The 20212-nt window shown below is 38.5% G+C and overlaps 1 protein-coding gene across 1 annotated transcript in view; it reads left to right on the forward strand.

The window, feature by feature from the left end:
- Nucleotides 1–20212, forward strand: part of FSHR (follicle stimulating hormone receptor) — a 165268-nt gene that overhangs the window by 140772 nt on the left and 4284 nt on the right. Inside the window, exon 9 of the mRNA XM_042446165.1 lies at nucleotides 9845–10030. Coding sequence (XP_042302099.1) covers nucleotides 9845–10030 — 186 coding nt within the window. The remainder of the gene's footprint in view (nucleotides 1–9844; nucleotides 10031–20212) is intronic.

Consider the following 20212-nt stretch of genomic DNA (forward strand, 5'->3'; position numbering starts at 1 on the left):
GCATTTCTTGTTGAGGCTGGGCTTTTTCCCCCTTTTGTGTGTGTGCCTCCAGGGTATTTTAAGCATAGGAATGTTCTTTAAACCTCTGCCAAACTTCCTTTTGAGATGGTAATTGAGTTTGAAATGCAAAGTAATTAGCATAATTATTCGCCTTGTCTTTTATTGTCATTCAGAGAGAAATCTGTGAAAAATATTTCGCTGGCTGCTGAAAAGGAGAGAAATAATCACCATTTGAAAGGGAGAATTGTGGGAAGAATATTTTTTTAAAAAATTCTCCTCAAGGTTTCTCTGACCGGGGAGAATAATATGGGTTTCTCCAATCACTAAAAAACAATTAAACTTCATCCAAAGGGGACATTTAGAGCACTCTGTTTTCAGCTTCCTTTAGTGAATGATATGTCTATGTCTATGAGGTTGATGCCATAGATCCAGAAATTCTCCCTTTAATCCAAAATGCTTGAAGGAAAGCACCTCAATATCAAACCTATACGCATGAAGACTGTGACATTCTGAGTTGTAATGCCTGGCCACGGGTTGAGAGATATATGTGTATTAAAGAACAATTAAATAATTACAGACAATTTCTAAAAGCGTGAAGCCTGAAGGAATAAGAAAGTTTTCACTGCTAATGGAAGGAGCACGAAGGGAGCCATCCTGGCCTCACAAGCAGGGGCATCACTAGGGAAGTGCAGGGATGTGGTCCACACCAGATGACACACCAGAAGATGGGTGATATCTGGTCAGCTCCCCTACCTTGGTGCCATGGCTTCACGATGGCACAGAGGGAAGCCGAGTGTGCCCCCTCCACTTCAGTACTGGCATCTTGTTCTTCTCATGTTCCCATGAGGAGAATGACGTGGCGGCACCGAGGAAGGCTGAGCATGCTCTCCCACCTTGGTGCTGCTGCCTTGTTCCCTTCATGTGGAGAATGAGCATGCTACCTCCAGAAACCCTGCCCCCTGCACCAGATGCCCCACCCCCAGGAAGCCACACATCCCACTTCAGAAGCCCTGCCCCCAGGAAGTATCCCCCGCACCATGTTGTGCCGGGGTAGGGATGCCACTCCTCACTAGGAAGGGAGATCCAAAGTCTGGGACAAGCAACTGAGAAGATTTTCTTCCTTGTTCTCACCAAATATGTTAGGGATGGTAGTGGGACAGAGAGGAGGGCATCTTCCAAAGATCTTGGAGAAAGAAATAAAGCCAGCCTCCTTGGAAAAGCAAGGAGAAGAAAAGGGAAAAGATTACAAGGGACAGAAAGAAAGAATGAAGCAAACAAATGAAAAAAGGAAGGAGTGGGAGAGCAGACCAATTTTTAACCAATTGGAGGGAGGGGGAAGAAGAGCAGACAACAGCAATTGGTTAAGGGGAGTTAGGGTGAGAAGTAAAGCCACAATGGAAACATTTGCACCATTTTTAATATTTTATGTTTTATGGAATACTACTGAAGCTGTAGCGGGGAGGAGATACAGCTGCTGGGGAAGAAATGTGTTTTGGTGGCTGACCACCCATTCCTGCCTACTTGGATAGTTAACCATCCTGCCACTCTCCAGCATCACAGCTTGAACCACATCTGGGAGATTCCTAGTGGAGTGCACTATACACTATACATGAGCCCTGGTGGCGCAGTGGTTAAATGCCTGTACTGCAGCCACTCACTCACAAACCGCAAGGTTGCAAGTTCAATACCAGCAAAAGGGCTCAAGCTCAACTCAGGCTTGCATCCTTCCAAGGTCGCTAAAATGAATACCCAGATTGTTGGGGGCAATTAGCTTACACTTTGTAACCCGCTTAGGGAGTGCTTAAGTGCACTAAGTAGTATAGAAATGTAGTTGCTATTACTATTGCTATCCTGCTAAAACAGGAAGTAGCTGGAAATTCACTCTCAATGTTTTTTTTAAAAAAAATGTTATTTTCAGTTGCTTTAAAATGGAAACAAGGTGTACTAGAGCCTGTACTTTGGTTTCACAGGTTGGGACATGATTCTCCATTTCTTAAGCCAACCGTCTCTCAAAAAAAACTTGGAAGAGGTCCAGGAGGATAAACAGCCTAAAGCTGTGGTGGCAAACCTATGACACGTGTGCCAGGGATGGCACGCAAAGCTATTTTTAAGAGCATGGGGAGGGCAGGGAAGGGGAGGAGCAGACGTGTGTCCATTCCTCCTCTTCCTGGCCATCTTGGGCCTTCAGCTACCTCTGGAGCGGCAGCTGAAGGGAGGGTGCAGAGGGAGGAGAAGGAACTGGCATGCATCTGTTCCTCCTCTCCTCGGCCATCCCAGGACTTCAGCTGTCTCCAGGGAAGTCCTACCCCTGTAAGTCCCACCCACCAACAGAAGGCAGAAGTCCTTCCCACTGACATCCCACCCCAGAGGTCCTGCCACCCAGCATTGGGTGACACCTGATGTGGCAACACCTTTGAGTTTGGGCCCTTGGTCCCTAAAAGGTTCACCATCACTGACCTAAAACATAAGATCCTGTTTGACCTAGGAAGCTAAACAGAATCAGCATTGGTTAGTACTTGGATTGGAGATTGCCAATGAATACTTGGTGCTGTAGGCTATATTTCAGAGGAAGGAACTGGGAAACACCCTCTGAGTATTCTTTGCCTAACAAAACCCTATGAAATTCATGGGGTCACCATACTTTGAAGGCAGATTCACATACACACAACAACAGATGGCAGCCACATATAGCCCATTTACCAGTTGTTGTCCATCAGTGCTCTAAGAGTACATTGTACAAATTTAGAGTTTGACAACTAAGATGCTTACATGGAACAGCCATGTTCAGAGGCAGTCTACAACAATATAGAATGGGTGCTCTGGTATTCTTTCCCCATTTGTGTGCTTGCTAGGTGTTATCTGGTTGGCACTGCTGGGAACAGAATATATTTATTTATCTATCTTTTTTGCAAACCCAAAGATCATACAAATTTTAAAAAAATACAAATTCAAAACTTTCTGGAGCTCCCTCGCTTGGCCAGGGATTGGGGGAGGGCATGTAACCTGCTCAGTCATAAAAAGGTTGAAAAAATGTTTCATGAGTGTTGGGAACTTTGATAAGGAGCATCCTGTACTACCAGGATTCTTAACTATTCAGGACTTTTTCTGTGCAAACTTTACATGCGGGGTTTTTTTTAGCAGAAAACAGCATTTTGTAGAAAATTGTGTTTTCCATGAAAAAAAATCATGTGCACATTTTACACAGAATATGTAAACAGCAATTTCTGCACAGACAATAATGTTTCTGCACAGACATTGTTATGTGTGGGGAATGCTGGGTTCTTTGTATGCAAGACAGTGTGTGAATTCTGTGCACATAAGTCTCAAACTGTGAATAGTTGTGTGTTTTAATGTGCAGTTTTCAAAGACTTTCTCACAGCAGGGAGAAAATTGCTCAAATTACTAATTGCTTTCTTCATGAATGAAATTAGTGAAGCTGTTAGTCCCTGCTTGGTGTTTCTGCCAGGTCACTAGTTCAAGATATATCTGTTGTGCATCTGTGCGGATAACCTTGTCACATGATATGCCACTGCAAAGTCTGTGCAGTTGTTGACGCTGTATCCTTGTCTATGAATATTTGCATCACTAATTATCACCTGAATGCTGTCTTAAGACAGCCTGTTGTGTTATTTAATAAAATACAACTCATTCTGCTGATGAAAAAAAAGAGGAGGAGAGAAAGCAGCAAGGGAAAAAGAATTGATTTAAGCAGTTCTGTATTTGCCAAGCAAAGATGGTATATTGCAGGTCAATCATTCCTATAAGCGAAAGTGCATTTGAGTGTACACTCCAGTAACAGATGACTAGAAGAACTCTCTTTCATGATCTTGGCCAGGATAAAAGAAAGGCAATTTACCATCCACAGAATGCTGTAATAGGACAGAATAGTTCTCATAAAAATAACTCAGTGTTTGAATTTGAACGATCGGATGAATCTGAACTGCAGGGAAATCAATTTGATAACCCATCAGAATGTAATTGTGTTTGGCTCCTGCTTACAGAGGTGTCACGTTAACTTTTTGCTACAGGAAATAATGGTTGGTTGGTTCAGCCTCCCATTCCAAAGAAATGATTATTGCTTGCCTGTTACAAAGGAGCTTCAGTTAACAGCCTCATCCAAATGTGAGAATAAAACAGGGTTGATATCCTGGATAGAAGTGCATAAACATTGTCAAAAACAGAGAAGGCAAATGTAGAAGGTGGAGATTTATGGAAAGTTAGGAATGCCATAAGACTCAGAGAGGCCCCCTTTCCTATGTAGAAATGGAATCAGACAAATACTGCTAAATATGAATGCTTGATAAAAACAACAAGTCAAGAACAGGAGTAGATAAGTAACAGAACATCTGTCTTGATGATCATTACTACATCTGACAGCAGATTGTAAAATGACACATCTGGATAATTTGCCATAGTAAGATGGAATAAAACTTCTCTATCTCATAAAGCAGGGAGAGGGAGATTAGGCCCTTCAGATGTTGTTGTTGGGCTACAGCTCCAAACATCTCTGTCCATTGGCTGTGCTGGTTCTGGCTGAGGTCTATGAGCCCTGGTTCCTGATCCCTCCCAGAGAAAATGAGGTTGATTACTGGGAAACATTTTTTAAAAGATTTCAAAGTACTGTACACACTTGACTATAAATCAGTCTCATGTATAAGTCAATGCCAGGTTCAGGGGCCAAAATTATGCATTTTCATGTGACCCATGGATAGGTTGAGTGTAAAACTTAGAGGTATGTAACAAAGGATGTAAAGGACAAAGCGAAGGAAAACAATGCCAAAGAACTTACAAAATACCAGCAGGGATAACTGTTTGCACTCATACTGGACGGATGAGGAAGAAACTACAGCAGATGGTACCTGTGCAATGTGTAGGGCAAAAGCAACTGTGTTTTTATTTGCCATTGAGGTGATTTTGATTTATGGTGATTGTAAATAAGAGACCTCTGTGAGCCCCAGTCCTAAACAGGACTTGCAAATTCAGGGACATGGCTTCCTTGATTGAATCAATCAATCTGTAACAGCGTCTTCGGAGATAATCACACATGCTTATTTAATAGAGCTGCGTCAAGCCTCAGAAATAGAATCTACTCAAGTTCTAACTATAATCTGTTAACAAATATGGAAAATGAGATTTCATTGGAAATGTGGTGTAAAATGGAAGGCAAAAATGAAAAATTCCATCCTTGAAAAGCCACAGGATCCTTAACATATATGACTACTCCTTTCTTTTTATATTTTGAATTTGCCGAAAACATTTGACCTAATTTCAAGCATTTTAGATGTTTTTTATCCTTTTCTTTTTTTCTTGTTTCTTGTAAACAAACTATATCCAATTTTAATTTTTGTAAGTAATGAAAGATTTTCTTCCTTTTTTGGGGTGTGTTCATCCCCTGGACGTTCCAGGTTAAACATTTTAAATATTGTGCCATGTCTAAAGAAAATGTATCTCCTGAGTCAATCTCCACCAAATATTTTCAGCAAATTGATTTATTTATTATCTTAATGCACAATCTAAAGCCAGTCAGCGAAATATTACTTTCAAACCCTCATTAAAGGGAAGAGTTAACTTGTCCATCGTTAAAAAATAAAAAAAAAAATAAAAAAAATTTTTAGTCCTTCCAATTTTTCCAATTATTCAGATTTCCTCTCTCTCCTCCTGCTCTTCTCTCCTCAGTCTCAGTTCCTCTTGCAAAATGTTATGTGTGTATTTTTTTAATCAATAAAAATTATTTTAAAAAATTTAAAAAAAAAAGAAAAGCCACAGGATAAGCCCAGGTTGCATACAGACTGTATACAGGCTACATTCGCCCCGCCACAGAAGAATGCAATAAGACCCATCTTTGGAGTGAAAAGCACATTTATTCCATCAGGAAAATGATGAGAATTAAGCACATGCAATAATGTCCTTTGTCTTTTTTTACTGCCTTCCATTTTACAAGCATTACAGTCACCCCTCCAAGTCCACAGACTTGAAATCCAGAGACTTGAAAATCCACGGAGGGGCGACCGCCATTAACTTTAATGAGTCGCGTACCTATGGCGCACACCTCTCTTGCATGCACCCAGTTCAAGCCTATGGGGCTTGAATATGCATGAGATTTGGAACTCATGTTGGGGTCCAGAATGGTTCCCCTGCAAGTTCCAAGGGACGACAGTATTGTCTTTTCTAATAAATTATGTCAATCCATGGTATATCCAAACGACAATAGCCTTAGTTTAGTTGTTTTGGCTTCCAGTAAGCATTTAGATTTGCTTTGAGACCTGTTTGTTTGTCTCTTTGGCAGTCTATGATATCTGAAGAACTTTCCTTCATCACCACATTTCCAATGAGATTCCATGTTTTCCATATTTGTTAACAGATTTTAGTTAGAACTTGAGTAGATTCTGTCTTTGTAGCTTGAAGTACTTCTACTGGTTTGCCTGGTGATTTATTCCTCCTAAGTACTCTGAATGCAGCTTCCATTTCACTTTCTAAAATGTTTGGTTCATCTTTTAATGGCTCTTCCTTGAATGAATCTCTCATCTTTTCATATCTTTTATATAGTTCTTCCATATACTGTTTCCATTGTCTTCTTATTTGTACTTGGTCATGCAGTGTGTTTTGTTTTTGTTTGTTTTTATTTATATACCGCTATTCCAAAGATCATAGCGGTGGTGCTGCTGGTGGTCATAAAGCATCCCCACTCTTGGTTTAAATGTCCCTTTGATTTCTTAGATATTTTGGGGAAAGTATCTTGTTCTTCCTTTTTTGTTCTCATCTTCTGTTTCTCTGTATTGATTATTATAATAGTTTTCTTTATCCCTGAACAGCACAAGCCACTGAACAGTTGCATTCTGAGTTCTGACTGTTTGTGTATTTACTATTTACTTTTGTTTCTTCTTTGTCCTAAACTTCTTGAAGAGTTTCATCTGTCATACGGTGAGGCTTCTCTTTCTTTTTTTGGCTGCAAATAGATCTTTTTGCATTCCTCCCCAACAATGTCCCTGGCTTTATTCCAGACTTCTTCTGGTTCCCAATCAACTGAGCTTAATAGTGCAAATCTATCTTTTATGATATCTTTACATTCTATGGGGATGTTCTTTAGGTTATATTTTGGCACAATACAAGTGTTCTTCAGCTTTACTCTAATTTTTCATGGTCTGCACCACAATCTGCTCCCGATCTTATTTTTTCAGTAAGAATGGAGCTTCTCTATCTTTTGCTTCTGATTGTGTAAAATATTTGATTTCTATCTTGGCTAGTGATGTCCATGTATACAGTTGCTTCTTGGGTTGCTTGAAGAATGAGTTTGCAACAAACGTTTGACCTCACAAAAATCAGTCAGTCATTTTCCTGCTTTATCTCTTGATCCTAGGTCAAATTTTCCTTTGATTCTAACTCTGTTTCTTACATTTACATTGCAATCGCTTATGATTAACAAGATCTTTTTTTGTGTATGACCAGTTTCCTCATCAACTCCAGTAGATAATCTTTAATTTTTTTCTTCTGCTGTCTCTGAAGTTGGAGCATAAATGTAGGTTATGGTTACACTGATGGGTTTTCTCTAAAGTCGTATTGATATTATTTAGTCAAACTTTGCATTATATTCTTTGACTGCTTTGCTACATCTCTCCTCGCTGCTATTGCCACTTCATTTCTTCTTAGATTTTCATTTCCTGAATACAATACAGTGTAATTATCTGAATTTAAAAAAAAAACACTTCTGTCCACTTTAGCTCACTCACCCTAAGTATTGCAGTGCTTATATCTTCCATTTCTTGTTTTATTATGTCTAGCTTCCCCCAGATTCACACTTTTCACATACCATGTTCCTAAAATATATGTTGTACAGCTTCAGACTTTCATTTCACCTCTGAGCACATCAACAGCTGAATGTCCTTTCAGCTTGAGTCCATTTGCATCTTTAGCACCAGCACTACTCATAGTTGTCCTCTGTTCAACCCCAATAGATTGATGAGTACCTTCTGACTAAGGAGTCTCATCTTCTGACACTATCACTTCTGACACTATCACTTAATGGATTGTCTCATTAAAGTGGTTTTGTGGTAAAAGGCATTCAAAGGGGGTTTACGCTGCCTCCTTCTGTGCAGTACTAACAAATGTTAGCTATGATAACACTCCCATTGTCTCTGAGAGATCCTCTGCCAGTTTAACCCCCCAATACTGGTGCTGCCCAGTACCTGTTTGGCACATTTAGTCTGGCTCCTCAGCAAAAGCCATGACATGGAAGACCTTACCAGCAGCATAGCTGCCATCAGCATAGCCTCTTGCCTGACAGGTGCACACAATCCCAACACTGTGGAAAGGTAGTGTTGCGGTGAGCTTTATTGCTTCTACATCCTTTTGGCTATAGTCCTTTGTCTTGCTTGGCCTTCTTCACTTGATCCACTTTGTGTCAACACTCTCTCTGGTTTCTTCTCTCCTTTGAATTGCTGAGATAAACAATGCTGGACCAAATGCCAGTCCACTTGAATTTTCTCTGTGATATTTTTCTCCCTGCACACTGATTTGTATCCATTTATTTCAGCCTTTCAAATATAGTGATTCATACAGGGAGAGAAAGAAAAGCTTGGTGTCATTTCTCAGTTGCTAACACTGCAAGAAATTCCTTTCTTTTCTTTATACAGAATCCATATACAGCAGATTGTTTACTACCTCCTCCTCATCTTTGTCAGTTCTTATTGCTATTTTCTTGCAGAAAGGAATGCTATCTATTTGGCATGGCTTCTCTCTTGGAAAGCTAGGCTCTTTAGCTGTCTTAAAATTCTAATCATTACACAAGTCACACTTAAACGCTAGCTGTTGTCTGTCTCTTGTAAGCCACCAAATCATTGGCAGATCTTTGTCATGGAATGTTGACAAACATTATAACTTCTCAGGACAAATGTGTCAGCATGGTAGAACTTTAGCAAGCAATCTGATTTGCTGAAGAAAGGCCTAGGTAAAAACAGAAATCTCAGACAGAATCTTAAAACAAATGAAGTTGGATTCTGTCATCAGAGAAGAATCCAATAGGAAAATGTCCTTTCTAGGTAGTCATTTTGAGAGGCAAGTAGGAAAAAACAAGCAATACTGGATGTGCTAGAGGATGAAATCATGGCAAATTCAAGATAATCCAGCATTGATACTATTAACACTTGTGTAGTAGATTTAGTTTTGTTGCAGGCAAAGCTGAGAAAATTTTAACCTATTTCTGCTTTTTGACATAACTATTAAAGGTTAGAGTCCTGTTCAGTTTTGCATGTGCCCTGAAATAACCATCAAGTCTTGGCCCAACTCTTGAGATAGGCTAGCAATGCAGTCCTGATTAGAGGCAGGCACCAAGAACAGTCTAGCAGACCCGGGTCAGGTTAATTTGGCTTGTAAACCTTTATGTTCTTATTGGCTATAGTAGTAGATGGGAGAGCAACTGATGGTTTTCAGACTAGAATTTCAGTTTAGGGAGGGCACCCTTTCATCTAATGCCTCACTCCCAGTGCAGATGACTGGTTGCTGGAGATACTGGTTCACAACCTCCCTGAGCAGTTTTCAATAATTAACCAAATTTTTGGCTGTCCTTTTTTTAAAAAAAGTATTTTAGCACAAGAATCAAAACAAGAAAATATTCAGTTCGTCTTTACTAAAGGCACACTGAGTTAAGTGCAGTTTGCATTCTGTTGTGTTGTTGTGTGCCTTCAAATTGTTTCTCACTTATATCATAGGGTTTCTGTGGCAAGAATATTCAAAAGAAGGTTTACTGTGAGATATAAATTAAATTAAATTAAAATTTTAATTCAAAGTATGCAGTTTTACTGGATTGTTTAGAAGTAATCTCTCTCTGTGTGTGTTTTTTTCCTCCAAGGGATATTTCAGAGACAAGGATCAGCCATCTCCCCACCATTGGATTAGAGAGCATCAACAAATTGATAGCAAGATCGACCTACAATTTAAAAAAGTTACCTCCCTTGGACAAGTTTCGTGCTTTGATTGAGGCCAACCTCACCTATCCAAGCCACTGTTGTGCTTTTACAAACTGGACAAAACAGAAGTGAGTTGCCCCCATTTGCTCTGCTTTTAGAGTTTCCATTTATTTGTGAATGTCAAAGTCACTCTTGATTGAGGTAACTGATATTGTTATATCCAGTTTCTCTGGTCAGTCATGAGAAAGAGACGGAGGTAGTCAAGCACTGTCTTAGATCACCTTTAGGTCCTTCATCCCAATAAGAAACGAACAGACCCACCAGCATGTTCTGGGCAGACAACAGCAGTGGCCAAATGCAACCACCTGTCGCTATTATACTCAGGGTGGGGAACTGCTATGGCAGTTAAAGTGGAATTGTTGTGCTACAGTTGTGTAATGTGAAAGGGCCCAATGTCTCCAAATTCAAATGTGGCCTTTGAATTTAAAGAAATTCCTCTCCCTCTACCCCACCCTTCACTTTCTGCCTTGTGAGTGGAGATTTGGATACAACAAATGGTTCACTGTTTTCTGTCCTATTTTCAGAGAGGTGGTAGGTATAGAATGTTATAGAGAGGGACAAGGAAGGGAAAGGGTTTTAACCCAGTGAGTTACAAACCGAGCCTGATAGCTCTGAAGTCTACTCAGGGTTGCAATTATGGGAGGGGGGATGAAGGCATTGCCCACCCAAAGATGAATTCTGCCCCCCAGTTAAATTTTCCTTCACTTCCCAAATTTCTAGCACTGCGGTAGCTCTAAATTTCAGCTGAGCATTGAGAAATACAGTTTACACATTCAAAGAAACATACCCTTCAACTGTCCCAATTTGTAAGTGACAATCCCAATTAATCCTTCTTTTTTTGCCTCACTTTTTCAGATTCTTGCTCCTTCTCCCACTTTCCTGCCTTATCCTTACCCTACATCACTTGCTGAAAACAGAGTCCAAAGTGCAAAAGTAGTTTGCACTCAATGAACTTTACTATATGGAGAAGAGAGGAGGGGGCAGAATCTATTTCTTTCCAGTAGGCTCAGGCAAAAGTGAAATGCTGCAGCCTCTCCTAGCTGGCGTGTGTTTATTCCTGAATAACTTTTGGCCTCTTGACTACACTGATATTCCTTGTCCACATATGTCTTAGGAGACTATCACACGGGGAAAATCAGGGGATTAAAAAGGCATTTTCCTGGGAAAGTCGCACGATTGTGGTGAAGGTTTTCAGATGACGTCGCGATCTAAGAGGACATATGTCAGGATGAACCAGGAATGCTCCAACAACAAACCATTCATGGGATTTCCCCATCAATGGTTTGCTACTGGAGCATTCCTGGTTCTTTCCAGGATAAGTCTTCTCAGAGCATGATGTGTGTGAAAATCTTCTCTGTGATTAAGTGACTTTCCCAGGAAAATGCCTTTTTAATCCCCTGATTTTCCCTCATGTGATAGTGTTCATTTGTGAAATGCCGGAGGGTATGGTAATAGCATCGTTTCAAATATTACATAATCTTTCTATCATTAGTCTGAAGCATGTAATTGGGTTTTTAATGGTTTTGTCTAGTACAAGTTATTCAGACCCTTGTCTCTTGTATTGAAACCTTTCTCTCTGTTATTGGTCTGTTTGATCATTCACTTAATCCTCCTTTGTACAAGAAATTAATAAAATAATAGGGGGAAATTCAGTTAAATAAAGAGCTATAACTAGTAATGTTAAGAATATAGGATTACAGAAGGAGGGGATATTTAACTAAACAATTAATCATAGCAGCACAAGCAGTGATTGCATACGAGTGGAAGGATGAAGAAAGGTGACACTGCAATAGATAGAAGCAAAATATATCAGAGTATATGATGTTTGACTTTATAATGGAAAAAAAGGAAGGTATGTTTTGGTAAACTGAAAGAAGAGATTTGGCTTAGGAATTGGAGAATAATAACTGAGCTTGTTGAGGGTAGGAAGGGGTATGAGAATGTAAAGGTAACAGTTAAAATGCTTCCACATGAGAGAAAAAGGAAATTAAGAAGGAAACACCATTCTTGGGATGGGCAGGAGAGGGCAATGTATAAAAGAAATATTATATATGTATATGAGGAATTAGTTAATAGTTAAGCACAGTTTTGAGACAGGGTATGAATTATTTTTTTGATATGTTAAGGTAACATGTTATAGTAATGAAATCATGTTTACATATTTTGAAAAGATATCCTTCCCACAACAATTCTATGTCTCCAATTATCTTCTCTCCAAAGAATGGACCCCATGAAATGCTGTTTATAGAACTTCCTATCCCTTCAATAAGCAAGGGAAATGAAAGAGCCATATGCATTTTGACAGCTCTAGGACAGGAGAAAAGTGGGCACAATGAAACAGATGCATCCAGCGTGTGCAACTCTGTCCCTGATTTTCAAAATGATTCATTAGCACAACCCCCATTGAGCTCTGCCGAGCTAATCATGGGGTCTTCTCAGCCTCTTAAATCAGGCTTCCTTGCAACTTGATTTGCCATCAGTGGGATAATGCAGGGCCTTCCAGCATCAAGGGTCCTCCTCATTTATCTTCGTTTTTTCAAGTGGTCTTTGAGATTTGCTCCTTGATTGATTTAATTAACCCTTTGTCTCTGGCAGTTTGTGTTGCTGATAATGCTTTAAACAGCTTTACCATTGAATGTTTCACAGCAGAGATGGACTGCTTTCACACTGGCATAATTGTCCTGCTTTCTTGTTGGGGGGGGGGGGGAGATTGGATCACCACTGTGTTTCAGATTTGTCAACCAAGAGTGCCTCCTCAGGCTATTTTAACTGTTAATCTGTATTAATGAACCTGAGCAAATATTCTACCTTTTATGGAGGTTTTGAGCAAATTGTTTCCAAGGATCTCAGTACCTGACAGACTATAAAAAATTAATTAGTGCAGTTCCTCAGAAGGTGTGTGTGTGTGTGTAAAGTCAGGGTGGACAAATTGCAGCATGCCACTACCTGCTGACTTTAACCTCCTTTAACCAGCAACTCAGTGGGAAGTTACTGGGGAACCTGGCCTGTGCTTTTTTTTCACCACTACTCCTAACCTTGCAGAGATTTTCTCTTCCCACTCCCCTCTTATCAATGAAAATCATGTGTGCATAAGTACCACATACACACTGAGCAAAAGGTACATGAGAGTGTAGGAAGAAAGGAGATCTCTAAAGGAAGCTTTTATTCTGAGTAAGTATCTACCTACACCTTACTATGATCTCTTTGGGATTGTCATGCCCTGCCTCCAGGAGCCTGCCATGTCTTCTGAGTCTGAAGGCTCTGATGGAGATTCTGAGAGCCTAGATGACATGTCAGGGCTCAGCCCCAGCAGCCCCAGAATGAGAGCCTGCAGCCACCACAGGAACAGAGCTCCCACCAGCCACAGGAGCTGAGTTCCCTCCAACCACAACCCTCAGATGAAGAGAGAAATACTGGAAAGGAACCAGTATTTAAATAAGAAGCAAGCTGCAAATAGGAAGCACCTGCAAGACCCAGACAAACGAAATAACCCAACAACTTCCTTGGTTCAGTATGGCTGACAACCATCTTTTTCCTTGGGAGAAAGCCACCCATGTGCTTTGTTCTTTCTTTCTTTTTCTTTTTTTTTTAATCTTTATTAAATTTTAATATATATAAAAATGAAGAAAGTCAAGCACATTTCTATTCAATACACTCATACATTATTCCTTTACTCTTCTCTCCCCTCCCCCCACCCCCTTCCCCCTCTATTACAGTGGTACCCCGGGATACGAATGCGCCGCCTTACGAAATTTCCGGGTTACGAAAAAAATCCAATTAAAAAAACTGTTCCGGGTTACGAAGGTTTTTTCGGGTTACGAAAAAATTTTTGGTGCTTTTCGGCGCTATTTCACACGAAATCGCGGCTTTTCCCCATTAGCGCCAATGGGTTTTTCGGCTTGCGAAGTATTCCGGGTTACGAAAGCGGCGGCGGAACGAATTAATTTCGTAACCCAGGGTACCACTGTAATCTTGTGTTGCTGAACTCTTAGCTGTCCTTTTTTTTTGTTCCTCATAAAGTCCATCAATTGTTATCTCTTTATCTCTTATTTACCATTACTCTTCTGCTTAATTACTAAGACTATATTTCCGTACATCCTTTTCTTTCTCATTTTAACAAACCAAGTATTATCCCTTCACCTTACTTAATACATATTCTATATATTTACTATATATTTCTCTATATTACTTAATTATTTTTCTATCTCTTATCAGATTGGTATATTTGCAGCAGCCTTGTCCAAGTAACATTCCCTTCTTCATCCTCTTTCTCATTTAATGCCATTGTTAATTTATCCATTTCCCATACATCTAAACTTTTTTCTAGCCAAGTGTCTATATTTGGTACCTCTTTACTTTTCCATTGCGTTGCTATTACTATCCTTGCTACTGTAATCAAATATAATATGGTCTTCTTTTCTTTCCGTAATTCTTTATTTTCGATTATATTCAGCAGGCACATTTCTGGAAGCAATGGAAACTCCGTTTGGGTTATTTTCGTCAGAATCCTATGTACTTTATTCCAAAATTTCTTAACTACGGGGCATGTCCATCACATATGGTAGAAACTACCTATACCTTTTTCACATTTCCAACACAGTGCTCTGTCCTTTTTATATATTTTTGCTATTCTACTCGGGGTAAGATACCATCTATGTACCATTTTATAATAGTTTTCTTTAATGTCCATGCATAATGTAAACTTAAGATCTTTCCCCCACGCTCTTTCCCAGCTTTCTAATTGTATATTATGCCCTATATTTTGTGCCCACTTCACCATTCCTTGTTTTATATGATTTTGTTCTAATTCCAACTTTAAAAAGGTTTTATAAAATTTTGCTATCTTTTTCCCTTTCCCATCTCCTAGTATTATATCTAATTCTGTTTTTTTATCTGTTATACCATATTGGTTCTCATCTATTCGATATCTTTCCCTTAATTGGTAATACAGAAACCATGGTATATTATAGCCTTCCGCATTTAAATTTTCCCTTGTTTTCATAATTGTTTTTCCTTCCTCCCTTTTCAATAAATCTTTATATCTTAGCCATGCCTTGCCCTCTATTTTACCTCTTTCAAATAATGCCTCGTGGGGGGACATCCAATCTGGTAATTGGCTATACATTTTCCCTTTATATATTTTCCAAACCCTCCATAATGACCTTCTTATAATATGATCTTTAAATTCTTTATTTAATTCCACCCTATCTAACCATAAATAAGCATGCCAACCGTATCTCAAATTGAATCCTTCTATTTTTAATATTTTTTCATCTTCCAGCTCTATCCATGTCTTTATCCACTCCATACAGCATGCATAAAAATACAGTTTAAAATCTGGCATCCCTAAACCTCCTCTCTCCTTCGCATCTGTCAAAGTTTCCCATTTAATTCTCGCTTTCCTCCCTGCCCAAATAAACTTTTTTAAATCTTTCTCCCATTCACTGAAAACTTTATTATTAACTATACAGTGGTACCCCGGGATACGAATGCGCCGGGTTACGAATTTTTCGGGATACGAAAAAATCCCATAGGGATTTATTGCTTCGGCTTACGAAGGTTTCTTCGGGTTACGAAAAAACCGCGGCGCTATTTTCCGCCACCGGAGGGCAGAAGAGAGCTATTTTTCCATTAGCGCCTATGGGAATTCGGCTTACGAAGGTATTTCGGGTTACGAAATTAACCGCGGAACGAATTAATTTCGTAACCCGGGGTACCACTGTAATTGGTAAATTTTGAAATAGAAATATAATTTTTGGTAACACACTCATTTTCACAATTGCTATCCTACCTAATAAGGATAGTTGTAGCTTCGACCATTTTTCCAAATTTCTCTTTATATCTTGCCAATTTGTTTTATAGTTATTATCAAATAATTCGTTATTTTTTTTTGTAATCTGAATTCCCAAATATTTAACCTTTTTCTGTATTTGTATCCCTGATTTTTCCTGTAGCTCTTTTTGTTTATTTTCTTTAATATTAAATGCAATTATTGCCGATTTTTCTTTATTAATTTTTAGGCCTGCTAAATTTCCAAATTCATTTATTATTTCTAGAATTCTAGTAACATTTTCAATTGGGTTTTCTGCTATTACCATTACGTCATTTGCAAACGCCCAAATCTTTATTTCCTTTCCTTTAATCCTAGCACCTTGTATCCTTTCTTCCTGTCTTATTCTATTACATAATATTTCTAAACACATTATAAATAGAAGGGGTGACAATGGACATCCTTGTCTTGTACCTTTATTAATTCTAAATTCTTTTGTTTTGACATTATTTATTATAATTTTTGCCTTTTGTTCTTTATATATCTCCTCTATCAATGATTGAACATTAATTCCAAAATCCAATTTTTTAAATAATTTTAACAAGAAAACCCAATTCAAATTATCGAAAGCCTTTTCTGCGTCCAAAAATAGCATAGCTGCTTCCTTTCCTGGTTTTTTTTCATAGTATTCTATCAAATTTAATATTATCCTTATATTTTGCTTTGCCTGTCTATTTGGTAAGAAACCACATTGATCTTCCTTTATCCAGTCCTTTAGTACTTTTTTAATTCTTTCTGCTATTATAATTGTGAATATTTTATAATCTACATTAAGAAGCGAAATGGGCCTATAATTCTGGGGATATCTCAAATCTTTCCCTTCTTTAGGGATCAAGGTTATGTTTGCTTCCTTCCAGGTATTTGGTATTCCGTCCACCCTTATTTTATTAAAAACTCTTTCCATTGGGTCTAGCAGTTCCTCCTCAAATACATCATAGTATTCCAAAGTATACCCATCAGGGCCGGGTGCCTTCCCTTTTTTCCCTTTTTTTATCGCTTCACTAATCTCTTTTTTCGTAATTTCTTGGTTCATACTTTCCTTTATTCCTTCATCTATTTCTATTCTATTTATTTTCTCTATATAATTCCCTAATTTCCTAAGTTTGCCCTGACCATACTCCCTTTCCCCATATAATTCTTTATAGTATTCATAGAATATATCTCTTATTTTTGTTTGTTCTGTTGTGATTCCTTGATCTCCTAATATTTCCACAATTTGTCTGGCCTCTTTCATTTTTTTAACTTTATAAGCTAAGAATTTGCCTACTTTATTCCCTTGTTCAAATTGCCTTTGTTTTATAAATTTCATTTTTTTACTTATCTCATCTGCCATATTTACCTCTAATTGTTTCCTTAATACTTTTAATTTTTTCTCTAATTTCGCATTACCTGGCTCTTCTATTATCCTTTTTTCCATGCCTTGTATCTCATCTGAAATTTTTTTTGTCTCTTCTTTATTCCTCCTATCTCTCTCGCTTTTTTTCTTTATTAGAAGTCCTCTAATTACTGCCTTATGTGTGTCCCAAATAGTTTTCATACTGGTATCTTTCTCAGTGTTTTCTATAAAGAAATATTTTATTTGCTCTTTTAATTCTTTTATAAGTTTTTTATTTTTTAATAGTGTATTATCTAGTCTCCAATTATATTCTTTTCCTTTTTGGTCTAATTCTAGCCATATTTGATTGTGGTCTGAGTTTTTATTTATTTTTATTTTAACCTCTGTTACTTCTTTTATCATTTCTGCTGTTATGAAAAACATGTCTATTCTTGATGCAGAGCTGTGTGGGGCTGAGAAGAAGGTGTAATCTTTAAGTTCTTTATTTTTAATTCTCCAGGGATCCATTAAGGACAATATGTCCAACATATCAAAAAGATTTTCTGGTAATTTTCCTTGGTTTTCTGCTATCTTTTTATTCGACATTCTATCTAATTTTGGGTTTACTACTCCGTTCCAGTCTCCCATAAAAATATGGTATTCATATTTCAAATTTATTATTCTTTTTAGTAAACTTTTATAAAACTTTGCTTTTTTTACAGTTGGGCCGTATATTCCTACTATCAGCGTCTGCTTCCCGTTAACCATTACTTCTATTCCTATATACCTACCATCTTCGTCATTTAACACTTCTTTTACAGGGATTTTATTTTTGATGTATATTGCTACTCCATTTTTTTTCCCTTGTGCCTGCTGATATAACCACCTCCCCCAATTTTGGATTCCTTAAATATTTTTCATCTTTTTTCTTTATTCTCGTCTCTTGGATGCTGCAAATATCCCATTTCTGTTTTTCTAATTCGTGAAATATTTTTTTCCTTTTATAGCTTGAGTTCATTCCTTTTATATTCCATGAAAGGAACTTCATTTTCGTTATTGTTTCACTTTCTTCTTGTAATCGTTATGTTCTTGTTGCTCCTTTTTTCGGATTTCCTTCTCCTTCTTTCTCCTTCTTTCTCCTTCTTACTCCTTCACTTCTTTCCACTCCTTCCTTTCTTCAATTGTAGTTTCTGTACTTTCTGCTGAGATCCTTAATTCCTCTTCCCATTCCAAATCCACTCCCCCTGTTACTCCTGCTGGCAAATCTTCTTCTTCTACTTCATCTTTCTCTCCTTCTTCCTTATCTTCCTTCTTTTTCTTTTCTTTCTCTTCTTTTTCCTTTTGCGTTTGACTCTGCTCCCATTCTTCTCTTCTTCTTTCAACCTCTAGATCTTTATCCAACTTTTCCTCTTCTTTGAACCATCTATTGTAAAATATTTTCGCCTTTTCCACTGTATCTATTTTGTAATGTCTTTGCCTCCACATGAAGGAGATTCCTTCCAGTGGCTCCCACTTGTATCTTATGTTCTTTATTTGTAATACTTTTGTTAAATTAGAATAATCTCTTCTCCTCCTCAAAATGTCACCAGGTATGTCCTTAAAGCAGGGGTAGGCAACCTTTTTGAGCCGGGGGCCGGGTTGCTGTCCCTCAGACAACTGGGGGGCCGAAGCCAAAAACTAAATAATTAAATATTTTTAAAAAAATTAAAATAAATAAATAAACCAGGACAAATATAAGACAACATTTTCAAATGGTGGACACTTTTTTCAAAAAAGTGGAGAACACACAAAAAAAATTGCTGATTTTTTAAAAAATGTTAATATAAATGCATGTTTCTGAGGCGTCTATAGACAATTGCCCCCCCGACCCTGCGCGCGAGAAGCAAAAGGCCCCGGCGGCAATCGGCGGCAGGACTGGGCTGGGGCCGGTCCCAAGGCCTTGCTGGGCCGCATCCGGCCCGCGGGCCGCAGGTTGCCTACCCCTGCCTTAAAGATTTGAAGTTCGTTCCCATCCACAGTGATTTTATTTTTGTAGCTTTCCTGTATTATTCTATCTTTGACTCTCTCCCGTGTAAAATAAACCACAATGTCCCGTGGAAGATTTCTGTTCTTTGCTGCAATTAATTTATTCTGAAGATCTTATCCACATCAAGATCTAGCAGCTCTGGTTGGCATTCTATCAGGTTTGCTAACACGGGAAATACTTTGTCATATAAGTTCTCATTGTATCTTTCTTTCAAGCCTCTTATTTTAATACATTTTCTTCTTTCTTTCATATCTTTTATTTTATTTTGATCTTTCTCTTGTATTTGTGCTTGAGTTAGTTCTTGCGTCACTCTCTCTAACTCCTCTGTTTTCATTTCCAGCTTAGTCACTTTCTTCTTAATCCCTTTCATATCCTCCGATAATTCTGTCATTGTATTTTTCAATTCCTCCATGTCCTTCTTAAAGTCAGCCCTTAATTCATCTCTTGAGTCTTTGATTTCTTGTCTTATGTTTGTCTCTATTTTTTGTATCGCCTCTAGTATCTTCCAATTAGGATCTGTAGTTTTAAGTTCCACCAAAGCTCTTCGCGGTATCATTTGTCTTACTTCTACACCTTGTACTGTCTTTCTCTCTTTCTCCTTTTCTTGCAATCTTGTCATCATTTTGAGTTGCTTTTATTCCAGTTGTCAGTGCTATTATACCTCTTGACCACCGCGTGTCGCTCTATTTCTTATTTTTCTTAAGCTCTATTCTATTTCCTTATTTCTAATTCCCAGTGTAATTATACCTCCTCGCCACTAGGTGTCGTTTCCTTTTTCTCTACTGCTAGGTCTTTTACTGGGACCTTCTTGCCTCCGTTCTTTTCTCTCACATGAAGTCACTTCCTGTTCCTGTCCCTTCACTTCCCTTCCCTACACGTGGCGTCTGACCTTGAAAACGCTGAACTGTAAGTTTTAGTCCTCTTGTCCTCTGCCTTTCTTCCCAGTCCAAAATCGTCTTCTTCTCCTCCTGGTCCGCTGTCGTCTTCTTCTCCTCCTGGTCCGCTGTCGTCTTCTTCTCCTGGTCCGCTGTCGTCTTCTTCTCCTCCTGGTCCGCTGTCGTCTTCTTCTCCTCCTGGTC

This window comes from Sceloporus undulatus, chromosome 1 (genome assembly GCF_019175285.1).
Source record: "Sceloporus undulatus isolate JIND9_A2432 ecotype Alabama chromosome 1, SceUnd_v1.1, whole genome shotgun sequence".
Classification (NCBI taxonomy): domain Eukaryota; kingdom Metazoa; phylum Chordata; class Lepidosauria; order Squamata; family Phrynosomatidae; genus Sceloporus; species Sceloporus undulatus.